Consider the following 12,478-nt stretch of genomic DNA (forward strand, 5'->3'; position numbering starts at 1 on the left):
ACTGTCACAGTACAACAAATATGTCATAGTTCTCATATATCTCCATTTTCCCTGTCCACACTACAATGCAAAAATGGCAGTTTCAAATGTATCCACTTCGATAAATTGCTGTCAAAAATGGCATTTCAGTTTGGATGAAAGGCCAAAACGTAGAGAAAATATTGACCCCCCCCCCCAATGGAAAAGTCAATTTCTGAAGTTTCAACCACATCTGTTGTTTTTATATTCTCTTGAAGTATGTAAGGAGAATAATGTTGTCTGTTTCCATGCAGGTTACAGGATTTTTCCGTGAGATGTCCAGAGAGAGCAGCCAAATCATTGTCATCTCTCTAAAAGAGGAGTTCTACTCACGGGCAGATGCTCTGCTTGGGGTTTACTCAATGGTACACACATAAACACACTTTAACTGTGTCTTCTTATTACCCATGCGAAATGTAAAAGTCTTTCAAATTTTGGAGGCCTTTTAATTCATTTGTCCAGATCTTCCCTCATTATTTCTTTCCATGCAACTCTTTCTGTTGTCTTCACAGTTTGATGAATGCATGTTCAGCCGTCTTCTCACCTTGGACCTAACCCCTTACCCACTGAACGAAGAGAATGGCACAGATCGAGAGAAGGAGAAATTATAATGTTATCGGATAAAATTTTCATTATTGTTAAATGTTAAAAAACAATTACAAATGTTCAAAATATTATTTCATTATGTATGCTACATTCTGTTTGTACTGACATTTCAATCTTTTTAAAGAGGTTTTGAGACAAAACTTTTAGTGTTTCGTGTCAAGCAGCAGTTTTATGTTATTGTTAAATATTCCAAATGTTTAATATTTGCTCTTGTTGAATATTAAAAGCAGTTTAATCCATTCATTTGTTCTCTGTTTATTTTTCATCTATTCTCAAACTTCTCTTAACGTCCCTGTCTTTATTAGTAGTTGTGTGAACTGTGACATCTTTCTCTCTCTCACTAGGGTGGGGTTTGACAGCGAATCATCAGTACTCTCTCTCTCTTCTATTTACCTTCCCTGCCTCTCCTCTTGTCTTCTCGGTCTATAAATTTCTTCTCTTCCAAAATATAATCTTTCCTCCATCTCCTACACAGCGGTCATTGTCCCCCTCAGGAACATTCTTAACATTCTGGATGTCTTGCGTTTCTTCCTCTGGGTTAGTGTCGCAATTATTCTCTCGATTTGCTTTGTAATTTATTGTGATTGCTTGTAATTTAATATGAGCCTGTTATTTCAGTCAACAGGTTTGGTGTAAGTGAATCTATATTGGAAATATTAAATGCTTCAACAGTTTTGAAATGTCTCGTGCTGCTGCTCAAATCATTTTTTGTTGGTTTGAACATCAATTTTTACCTCATTTTAAGTTTTAATCTGACTGTTTTGCATTAAACTTAAAAATATAGAAGACTACATCTTTTAAAGTTGAAGTCTATTTTCATACTCGCACATATCTGTAACCCGCACACACACACACACACACACAAGATGAGACAGTCACAATGTCGGAGGAAACTGCTTTTATTAATAGCAGTGCAGGCAAAAGTACAAACAGGGAAAATCCAGTGAAGAGTTGTCGAGGGAAGTGTAGGGTCAAAAGCCGGGGAATCAAAGTGGAGTAAAGGGGCAAATCCGGGAGAGAGTGGTCAACGAGAGTGGGGGGGGTCGAAGCCGGGAAACAGGATCAGAGTAACTAGACGGGACTAGTGGGGAGCAAAAGACAGGGGAACAAGGGGAGCTGGCAAGCTATGAGGAGGACAAGAGGAGTTCAAAACTAGACGAGACTAGCGGGGGGCAAAGACACGGGAAACTAAATACAATAACCAACCGGAGTGAGACAAATGTGCTGTGGTATTTATAGAGGCGAGTGCAGGTGTAAACAATGATGTGGTGATTGAGACGAGTGCAGGTGAACTAATGTGGTGACTGAGAGCGGGTGAAACTAATACTGGTGATAGGAGAGCGGGCATGCGAGCCCGAGGAGGGAGACCTGCTAACGAGCATGAGAGCTCGTAGGAGCAAAACGAGCGTGCGAGCTCGAGGGAGCAAAACGAGCGTGGAAGCTCGAGGGGGCGGAGCGAGGGAGCGGGGTTCGTGACCAATATCACAGTACAACACTACATTCCTTTCCTTTTGGTTCACAACTACTTAAAAAAGACAATGCAATCTACATTTATTTTGTTTGCCCAGAAAAGTAATACAGGCAACATGCAGTAATACAGGCATTTATACAAGCACTCTAGTTTGCAGTACATCTAATCAATGTGACATTTGAAAGAAAAAATTCAGTTACTGTCCTATTCCAATGAATTTTCCCAGAGAATGAATAACTGAAGAGAAAAAAAGAAACTGAAGGACTTGGAGAGGGAAAAGGACATACTGTGGATGGGATTACAGGCTTTGGAGCTGGTGCGAGACAGGTTGTTCTTACCTGGAAGAAAACAACATTCCATCCAAACTACAAGACAATTTCAGGAACGGTGAGTTGAGAAAAGTGAGTTGAGAGTGTAAATTCAAATAAATGAATATTTACTTTTATTTACTATGGTTTCCCCTTCCATATTGCAGGAGTTCCTATTCCCAAACACCCCCACCCTGTTGTTGGCTCAGATTCACAGACTAAACATGTCCATGAGAAATCTAATATGTGATTTCAGGAGACCCACCGAACATATTCAAGTCTGGGCTTCAACAGAAGGTTTTTCAAACCATTAACATAATGAATACAAGCATTATAGAATACCTTTAGTTTTCTTCATTTGTCAGTTTTAAATAATGGGCTAAACTAGTGTAGTTAATTTAATGAATAAAAAGTTTACTTCCATTATCAGGTACTGAAGGAAACCAACCCTCGCCTCCCTATGCAAAAGGCAGTGCTTGTTTTTAATTAAATGTTTTGCTTTGATGTCACGAACTGCATTTGCAGTCTTTTTTTATTTATTTTACTTGCAGGGTTTATTTCTAATTAAATTAAGTGTATTTCTATAGTTAAACTTTTGATGTGCTATAGAGAAAGTTGGCTTGATTTGTTCATTTAAAGCAATACAAGTATAAAGGTATGTCAAAAGTGTGCTTTTACAGTATATAAACAACTATAAATGTTTCAGTGAACTAGCCCAATTCAAAAACTCATAATATGCCACTCCCAAACCAAACACTGATTTAAGAGTCCCTCTTACACTTTTTTATATTTACATTTATTTGTATCTGGCATTATGGGTCAGTTTGGTTGGATAGAAATTATGTTCAAGTAAATTATTTAATTGTTATAAATTGTATGTGTATTGGTTATAAATGGTATATACATTCTATAATAATCTATTCATCAATTCAACCTAAAAACATTTAACATGTCTTTTATATGTCTAACATTATGTGAAAAGCCATCAATTCAGATTTCCACCATATATAATTATTTTTTATTTTTATTTTATTTTATTTTGTTGTGTGAGCAATACTTAATAAATTAGTCCTTTTATATGCCCTTTTAAAATCAAGTTATATTTTTGCTTTTTGTGGCTTGCTCTAGAGCTCGTTGGGACTTTTATTTTGAAGGGTTGTTTCATAGTGACATAATCTGGCGCTTAGTTCAAACGTCGGTTGAAGTTTATAGTGCGCATGTGAAAGGTAAGCGCTTTCAGAATGAAATCAAACTAAAATAATTGAACCTGAATCATGATTAGAAGAAAAAGTAGCTCGAGCAGCGCGAAAAGCATCAAAACACGCCGTAGCAGCAGTGTCGGATTTGATGAGTTTGGCTTTGCTCTCAGCAAGAAAAGAGACAAGAAAATTCAACACCGATATAATGATTACAGGTAGATATATATATATATATTTCTTAATCTGTTTTATTTTTGTTCGGCTTTGTAATAGAATTTGTTACCAAGTATAACCATAAAACTATGTTTTATTTTTATTTTAACCTATGTATCTATGTATTTTCCTACATGTTCAGTTCACACTATTAGATCATATACAAAATTAGATTAAGATGTTCATTGTTAACGGTACCATCTTGTGCTGTGTTGAACTTTTGACAAATTAAGATGTATGGAGAGTGTTTTAACTATTCTTTTTTTATCAGCTACCCTCAGCCTAATCCAATTAAAGTGAAGGAATTATGTGAATTTCTGAGCTATTGGAATGGATCCAGTTTCATCTGCAGAAATCAGGTGTGCATTTGCCTATTAAAATTTTGAATTATATGGAATTACATTTGCCTCAACAATATGAGGCTTTGAGTTGAGGGTTTCACCCAAAAATAAAATATCTTCCCCTCATACCAGATGTGTATCACTTTATTTCTTCTGTTGAGCACAAATGAAAATTTTTACATGAATATTTCAGCTCTATGTCCATTAAATGCAGGTGACCAGATATTTGAAGCTCCAAAAAGCACATAAAGGCAGCATAAACGTAATCCATATGACACCAGTGGTTACATATATAGATCTAGAAGAGATATGATAGATGTGGGTAAGAAACACATCAATATTTATCAATATTTAAGTCCTTTTTTTTTACTATAAATTCTCCCAGCCCAGTAGGTGGTGATATGCATGAGGAATGTGAAAATTGAGAATAATTGTAAAATCGGTCTTAAACATTGATATGTTTCTCACACACACACTTATCATATTGCTTCTGAAGATATAGATTTAACCACATATGGATTACTTTTATGCTGCCTTTCTGTGCTTTTTGGATGTTCAAAGTTCTGGCCACCATTCAATTGCATTGAATGGACATACAAAGCTGAGATATTCTTGTAAAAAAAACTTTGTGTTCAGCAGAAGAAAGAAAATGATCTCATCTGGGATGGTATGAGGGTGAGTACATTATTTTGGGGTATCACTTTAATATGTAAACATTTTAACAGGGTTCCCATTGTTATGGAAAACCTGGAAATAGCAGAGGATTTTAAAATTGTTATTCTAGGCCTTTATTATTAATAATAATTTTAAAAAGTCTGAATAATATAGTGAATATATATTTTCCTTGTTATGCTCATCTCTAAATATTTAATCAGCTAGAAATTTGTATTAAATTATTAAAAAAATCCTTATCCAGTAATCACTAATGACTGGCATGAGAAAAAAAAACATCAGGGAAATTCATTAATCAAACGGTGTTAGAATCCTGTTCCAAGTACCCAATTTAATATTTGTACATGCTCAGTTGTTTTCCCCTTCATCTTTTTCTGAAAATCAGATTGAGAGGTTTATTCGTATTGGGATTCCTCCGGCAATACGTGGGCGAGTGTGGAAATGCCTCCTAAATATTGACAGTCTCCGAGTTGGGAGCTCTTTCGATTATGAGGTGCATTATGTCATAATTTGAGTATGGATGATTATATCCAGTGTTATTGCTTTGAATTAAGCACAATTGGTTTTAACACATACCCATTGGTTATTTTAGGTGTGTCAAGCCGAGATCCGTAGACCTCTGGTTGATCTTGGAGTCAGCGAGTACAGTATCATCTCTACTATAGACTCTCTAGTGGACACAGAGAATGAAATCAGCAGCGGACAAGCATCAGGCCTCCCTAACACTGACCTCACACTCTTTAAACAGATCGCCCTCGACCTACGTGAGTTTAGTGCCTTAGGATGGCCATTTAAAAGAATTATGTTTTTAATATACTGCATTGTGAGCTACAATATTCCACTGAGTGTGCTTCGGTTGTAAATATGCTGCTATTTTTGGCAAATATACTGTAGCAGGTCCTCCTGGTATTCTATGCACCATTAAAGCTGCATACTGCTTTCTACTAGGAATTATATTGTAGTTTATTGAAACTCCCATAACAACACAAAACCCATAAATTGTTCAACGTTTTGAAAAACTAAGATTTACAAGTTAAAAATTATCTTAATTTCAGGGAAGAGGTGAATGGGGGCAGATTTGGAATAGGTTTTTTCCCCTTCTGTAAAGTACTGTTAGTGTCTCAGTTTTATGTGAAGGAAATCCTCTGAAAGAATAGGGAAATTTCCCTTGAGGTTCATGAGGAAGCTGTAGTTTGGCATAGATTGCAGTGTTGTTGTTTAAATTTTGACTGCGTTTGAAAGTATCTTGAAAACCACAAGGGGTCGCTGTACAATTAACTTTTCCATTCTAGATCTCTGTCTGTTATGTATTTCAAGTTTACTATAGTCCTCTGCTGTCTCGACTTCAGTATTCCTTGTAACTTTTAACATTTAGCTTTCTCCATAAGAAAAAACAGTATTTTCTCACTTTTGTTTTCTGCACTAATATTTTGAACCCAATATGAGTGTTTTGCACTGTACACAATAGATTTGAAATCTTATTTGTCTTTAAAGAAAGGTCTTTTCCTACTCATCGCACCCTAATGGGGCAACGTCCTGAAGCTATTGAGGGCCAGGCCAAACTTTTCAGAGTTCTCACTGCATATGCCAGATATAATCCCCAGATTGGATATGTACAAGGTAATGAACTGACTGAATTTCCAATTCCAATTGTCCCTCATTTTCTGATTGTGCATTTCAAATTAGGTTTCAACATAATTTTGGTTGTTATGCATATCTGTAACTATATTAGCATTAAAGAATTGATTTTATTGGACCATCTTTCTTTGAAGGTCTTTGAACTTTTCCTAACAAATGGAATGATTATATCAGATGGTAATACCCAGTTACTTTGACAAAAACCATAGTACTGAATGATAACAATATTTAGATACCATGGTATTTGCATAGCACAAGGTACTTCAAAGAATACCATAGTGCTGTTTAAAAAAAAAAGATGGTATTACAATGCTACAATGTCCAAAATGACACATGGTATTTTTTGGCAATTAATTTTTTGTTAGTGGTTACAGTACATGTCCTTGTTGCTTTAGTTTTTATAAACTGATATCAATGAAATCTGCATGTAATTTCACTGGTTGCATATCAGTATATTTCAGTTCTACATAGCCTAAATAAATATGTTGTCTCAAGAGGGCTGTAAACTGCCAACTTATTATTTTTGCATTTCATAGCCAGCATTTGTTTTCACAATTTTTTAATTGGGGCTTATTTAGTGTGTTCAGTCTTTTTATTTTCAAAATGGGACTATGTGATGTCTTATGGTTTTGTTTTCGCAAAGGGATGTCCTACATTGCTGCTGTGCTCCTGATGATCCTCTCTGAAGAAGAGGCTTTCTGGGCTCTGGTGGCTCTGTTAGAGAAGCCCAAGTATCTTTCAGAGCTCTTTGATTCCTCTATGAAGAAGTGAGAACTTCATTCATCTATACTGAATATTTTAAACAAAAATTATAATTTCTTGTTTCTCTGACCTCAAATAATTAAACCATTTGATTTTCATATTTTGTTTGATTTTCAGGATTCAGCATCAGGCCTTGGTTTTTCACCAGCTCCTTAAACACAAAAAACCTCTGCTTTTCCAGCACTTGGTGAGAAAAGGGATCTAACACTCTTTGTAATGAAATGAAGAGCTTTTTGGATACACCTACTTATTGTTTATTGCTATTACTTTCTAATTTTAGAATAACAGTAAAGTCATCAAAACTATTAATTATGTATTATATCCAACTCCTTTATTAAATAATGATAATAAAAAAATGAAAATAAGTAAAATAGCATTTTAGTTTTACAAAGAAATATAATGTATGTTTGGCACAATTTTTACTTGTCTACAAAAATATTTTCAGGCATTTAAGCATAAGCTTCTAGATCAAAAGGTACCATCATTGAATGGACAGCAGAACATACACTATGTTTTCCATTACATTGTCTTGAGAGCTTTCCCACAAATTACCCTTTACCAGCTTCGGTTCCCCCCTCACATACCCAAAAACAACCATATAGTGTATTAAAACATAGTGGTTTAAATGTTTCTGTCATCCAGGATTATGTAGATCACAGCCTTATGTAGATCACAGCCTTTCTCTTAAGAACCCTCTTGAATATATAACACCCTTCACAGATTTGCCACTGTGTCTTATAGACCTGAGGGATTTTTGTTTTTTTTAAGCCATGGCTGTCCGCCGCCTCAGTTTACCTCTGAAGCATTTGTGCTGCTTGGTGAACTCTTAAGGGATTTCCTTCTCGCTCTGTGTTGACTCAGCACAGCTGATTGAAAAGCTGAGCTATAAGTGTGTTGCAAAATCAGTCGGTACAGGCTTAAAATGCACAGTAAAGGATGATGCATTACATCAGAGAGCAAAGTGCTAAACATACCTGCTGCTTTTTTCCATGGTGACTAAAGCTAACATTCTGCTTGATGTCTCTTTCTGTGTTTCATAGAAGAAAAAAAGAGTCACATGTGTTTGGAATAAAATGAGAGTTAGTAAATGATCATAGACTTTACATTTTTGGGTAAACTATCCCTATAAATTGACAGTTCACCCAAAAATTAACATCATGCCATCCCAGATGTGTATGACTTTCCTCCTTCGACTGAACACAAACAAAGATTTTTAGAAGAATATCTCAGCTCTAGAATATACAGACATTTCAATCTTCAAAAATCACATAAAGGGAGCATAAAAGTAATCCATTTGACTCAAGTAGTTAAATCCATGTCTTATGAAGCGATATGATAGGTGTGAGTGAGAAACAGATCACTATTTCAATTATTTTTTACTATAAATCTCTACTCTCACATCCCTTCACATTCTGAAAGTGAAAGTAAAAGTAGAGATTTATAGTAAAAAAGGATTTAAATATGTATCTGTTTCTCACCCAAAGTGATTGCATCGCTTCAGAAGATCTATATTAAACCACTGGAGTTGTATGGATTACTTTTATGCTGCCTTTGTGATTTTTGGACCTTCAATGTTCTGGCCATCATTCTCTTGTATTGTAAGGTCCTACAGAGCTGAAATATTCTTAGAAAAATCTTTGTTTGTGTTCTTCAGAAGAAAGACAGTCACACACATCTGGGATGATATGAGGGCAAGTAAATAAGAGAATTTTAATTTTTGGGTGAACTATCCCTTACACTTGCCAGTAACAATTTTAATGTCATATGTGTATTGTTGGCAAAGAGTTACTAGCATTGATTTGTCAGGCTACGCAATGACATTCTACTGCTAGTTGACAAATAACAAGGATATGAACATGTTCTTAATTGTCACTAAATAATGACATAATGCAAAAAATCATGGTGGTCTGAAAAAATAGGCTTTGTTTTCTTAATGCAAAATATAATTTCTTTTCCCTTTTTTTTTTTTTTTTTTTTTTTAATTTATTTTAGATCAAATAGGACCTGGACATTTTATTGATTCACTCAGATTTCATAAAGTTTTAGATGCTGTGACTGGTCAAGTTTTTACTACTTAGTTTTTTGCAGTTCACTTAAATAGTGCTGTGGTGTTACAATTGAATTTTTAAATGCACAAATATACCATGTTTTCTCTCAATTAACATGAGATCATAAATGCATAATAATTGTTAGTACTGTATGCATTAACTATAAAATAATTAGAAAAAAGCTGTTTAGAATACATTTAGGTGAAGTATAGCAGTTATGCCATACCAACTGTCCTTACGGATATGAAATTGATGTCAGATATTGACAAGTGAGTTGTTCTCTCTCTTATTAGGATAATCTTGGGGTATCTTCTCTGCATTTTATCATGCAGTGGTTCCTCACTCTCTTCACCTCTCTGCCATGCTGGGACTCTGTGTTGGCTGTCTGGGATCTTATCATGCTGCATGGTATTTGACCTTTTTTTGCTTGTTTGTCCTAGAATAACAACAGCACAAGTGTCACAAGGGAGCAAAAGGTTGTACAACAAATTTCTGTAAACCTTTCTATTTTAAAACGTGGCTAAGTTTTGAGCCATTTCAAGATCACTTGTCCTATTAGGTGCGACTTTAGGCAATTGCAATTTTGTGTTTTTTACATGAACAGAAACTACAAATTTACCTGTCATCGTTTGCTTTCAGAAGCATTTAATTTATCATAAGAAAAACTGACTTATCATGAGATTATAAACAAACAAATTTTAGCAGCGACCCTGATTCAAAGGCATCAAAACTAAAAAGAAACAAGAAGAAACTTAACTGAGCATGTGTTATAAGTGTTATCACTCTAATGATGTGTTGCATTTGCCCTGTTAGAATTTCTTCTGGTCACCCCTGTATACCAATGTAACTCAAATTACCCTTATCTTTTTTTATCTGTTATCTTTTTGTTGCTCTGATGTTGGTACTCTCTGCAGGGCTGCAGGCTGTGTTTCGCACAGGCCTCACCATCGTCCTGCTGCTGGAGTCTCGTATCATGAACATGAGTGAGGAGGCCACAGTGCTGCCTGTTCTGCTGCGAGTGCCTGTGGACATGTGAGTTTCTAGCTTGTGTTGCATTGACAGTCAATTAAACAGAAACTAGTAATTACTCTTTAATATGTATGCCATTGTATACTTATACAAGTAACTGGATGCCATTGTTCTTTAATGTTTGCAAAAACTACTTTTAAACTTTTAAATAATATAAGTCAAAAACTTTGTTGCATTTTCCAGTTCAACATCAGCTGTATTCAGAAATGGTTATGCTTTAAATGGAAGCATAATATTTTATTAGAAAAATAATAGTGATGCACTAGTATAGAAATTTTATTGGATACCACAATTTGTATAGCTAATAATGTGTTTAATATTTAAACCAATATCATAGCCGATATTCTACTTTTTAAGTAGGGTTTAAGTACCAAAGACACAAGAAGCCACCTCATATTGTTTAGTTAGAAACTTGTTTCAATGGCCTCCATTGCTTCAATAGATGTTTGTTGTTATGGCAACAGTGTCATGCATCTCTTTAAACCCTTGAAATGTGATCTAAACTTCCTTTATATACATATGCAATTAAAGCCCACCTTTGCATATAAATCCTCTATTAACATTATAAAAAAATATTTGTTTTGGCCTATTAAAAGACAGTTATGCCCATGTAGTGCCCAATGCATTTTGTCAGGCACTTTACAGGATTATAAGGGCAAATGAAGCCATTTGCTGGTTTCAAAGAGATATTTGGCATTGACATACAGATGGCAGTCAGCACAAAGCTCCTACACATCAGGGAACGGGTTCACGTTGCTCGCTTGGCACAACGTCAGTGCCAGCAAGGTCAAGCTTAAATGCTCCCCTCTGATTCAAAGTATCAGAGTTTTGCTTGCTGGAGAACTGAGCCGTCTGAGAGCGAGTTGGACTCCTTGCTTAAGAGGCCAAAGAGGGGAAAAAGAAGTCGATTTTCCTTAAAACTCTTAAAGTCCATGCAGAAAGATAAACTTAAACCACCCAAACTAGATCGATTGTAGATCATATTACTGGTCTCGTTTGACACTGACCAAGATGGTTTTGTGCCCAAACCCCTCAAAGACCATCAAACTAGACTAGCCTAAGCAGTAAAAAACAGCCTGGTTGCCACTTAAGACCAGCAAACCACCTTAGGCTGGCTTAAGCTGTTTTTCAGCTGGGATGACAGACTCCCTGCCTGACCAGTTGACAAGTGCCCAGAACCCCTCTAAGACCATCAAATCAGACCAGCCTGATTAGTGAAAGCAAATCTTTTTTGCAATTAGGATGACGGACCCCCAAATTCCTGTCCGCCTCGTTCACTCTCAGGTCTTTAAAATCCTATTTTTATGACTCATGTCAAGTGGTGGATATATAATCTTTAAATCAGGGAGACTCTGTTTACGTCACAGCTAGATGGCCTTTCGGTATCCACGATGACATGGTTGTCTATCACCTGTCACCAGAGACTGTGAACAATATCTGTCCTTCATAAAAGGATCGAGATGTCCTTGCATTCTTTTACAATTCACACCCCCTCCTCCCATTCAGTCCGGTTGATGTGTTGTCCATCGCAAAGCCTTAACAGATCGTTTGTTTGCTGCCTATAACTGATAAGGCCACTTGAAGGCACTCCCACTCATGCATTTCTTCAAATCGCTTAAAAAACTCACTGTGACATTAAGCAAAAGCAAGGTTTACCTCTGCTAGGGGGAGGGTTTCACAAAAGGTAACCTTTTTTAATAGTGAGGGAAAAGAAGAGTGTCCTTTTTTCTTGTCCGATATCTTCCTTATTCATTGGTTGTTTGTTATATGCTGATTGATCCAAAGGTCTTCAATCTTAAGATTTTGAAGCTATAGCTTTTTAATAACAGTATGTCACAGGACAGATTTGCTAATTGCTGGTCAAAATAATACTTTATTATTTTAAGTTGATGTGAAATAAAAATTGACATTTTCATTCCTCATATATTTTTTTTGGTCATATTGTGCACAATTCATGTGCTTGTTATTTCAAAAGAAGAGTTTGTCTTCGTAATTTTAAAAATTTAATAACTTGCTCCGCCTCTGAAACTACTTTTCGTCTGACATCACTATTTGCTTAATGTTAACCAATAGCCAAATATCTATGTCGGCAGTGTTACACATGTTATCCGGTTAATTAAAAAAATTTAAACAATTCAGATAATAATGTATCTAGAAGTATTCACAGTATTTT

The 12,478-nt window shown here is 35.6% G+C and overlaps 2 protein-coding genes and 1 long non-coding RNA gene across 3 annotated transcripts in view; all 3 read left to right on the top strand.

Annotated features, from left to right (window-relative positions):
- smc1b (structural maintenance of chromosomes 1B) overlaps positions 1-629 on the top strand; it is a 31,467-nt gene extending 30,838 nt beyond the window's left edge. The window contains exons 24-25 of the mRNA XM_052119389.1: positions 273-383; positions 531-629. Coding sequence (XP_051975349.1) covers positions 273-383; positions 531-629 — 210 coding nt within the window. The remainder of the gene's footprint in view (positions 1-272; positions 384-530) is intronic.
- Positions 630-1,028: 399 nt separating this feature from the next.
- LOC127638579 (uncharacterized) lies at positions 1,029-2,700 on the top strand. Its single transcript, XR_007969875.1, has 3 exons — positions 1,029-1,161; positions 2,322-2,482; positions 2,571-2,700. It is a non-coding gene; the product is annotated as an uncharacterized LOC127638579 (long non-coding RNA).
- Positions 2,701-3,595: 895 nt separating this feature from the next.
- Positions 3,596-12,478, top strand: part of si:ch211-266k8.4 (TBC1 domain family member 10B) — a 66,451-nt gene continuing 57,568 nt past the window's right edge. Inside the window, exons 1-9 of the mRNA XM_052120157.1 lie at positions 3,596-3,817; positions 4,087-4,174; positions 5,214-5,321; positions 5,421-5,592; positions 6,323-6,448; positions 7,110-7,233; positions 7,346-7,415; positions 9,570-9,684; positions 10,191-10,308. Of these exons, the coding sequence (XP_051976117.1) occupies positions 3,678-3,817; positions 4,087-4,174; positions 5,214-5,321; positions 5,421-5,592; positions 6,323-6,448; positions 7,110-7,233; positions 7,346-7,415; positions 9,570-9,684; positions 10,191-10,308 (1,061 nt within the window). The 5' untranslated portion in view covers positions 3,596-3,677. The remainder of the gene's footprint in view (positions 3,818-4,086; positions 4,175-5,213; positions 5,322-5,420; positions 5,593-6,322; positions 6,449-7,109; positions 7,234-7,345; positions 7,416-9,569; positions 9,685-10,190; positions 10,309-12,478) is intronic.

This window comes from Xyrauchen texanus, chromosome 46 (assembly GCF_025860055.1).
Source record: "Xyrauchen texanus isolate HMW12.3.18 chromosome 46, RBS_HiC_50CHRs, whole genome shotgun sequence".
Taxonomy (NCBI): Eukaryota; Metazoa; Chordata; class Actinopteri; order Cypriniformes; family Catostomidae; genus Xyrauchen; species Xyrauchen texanus.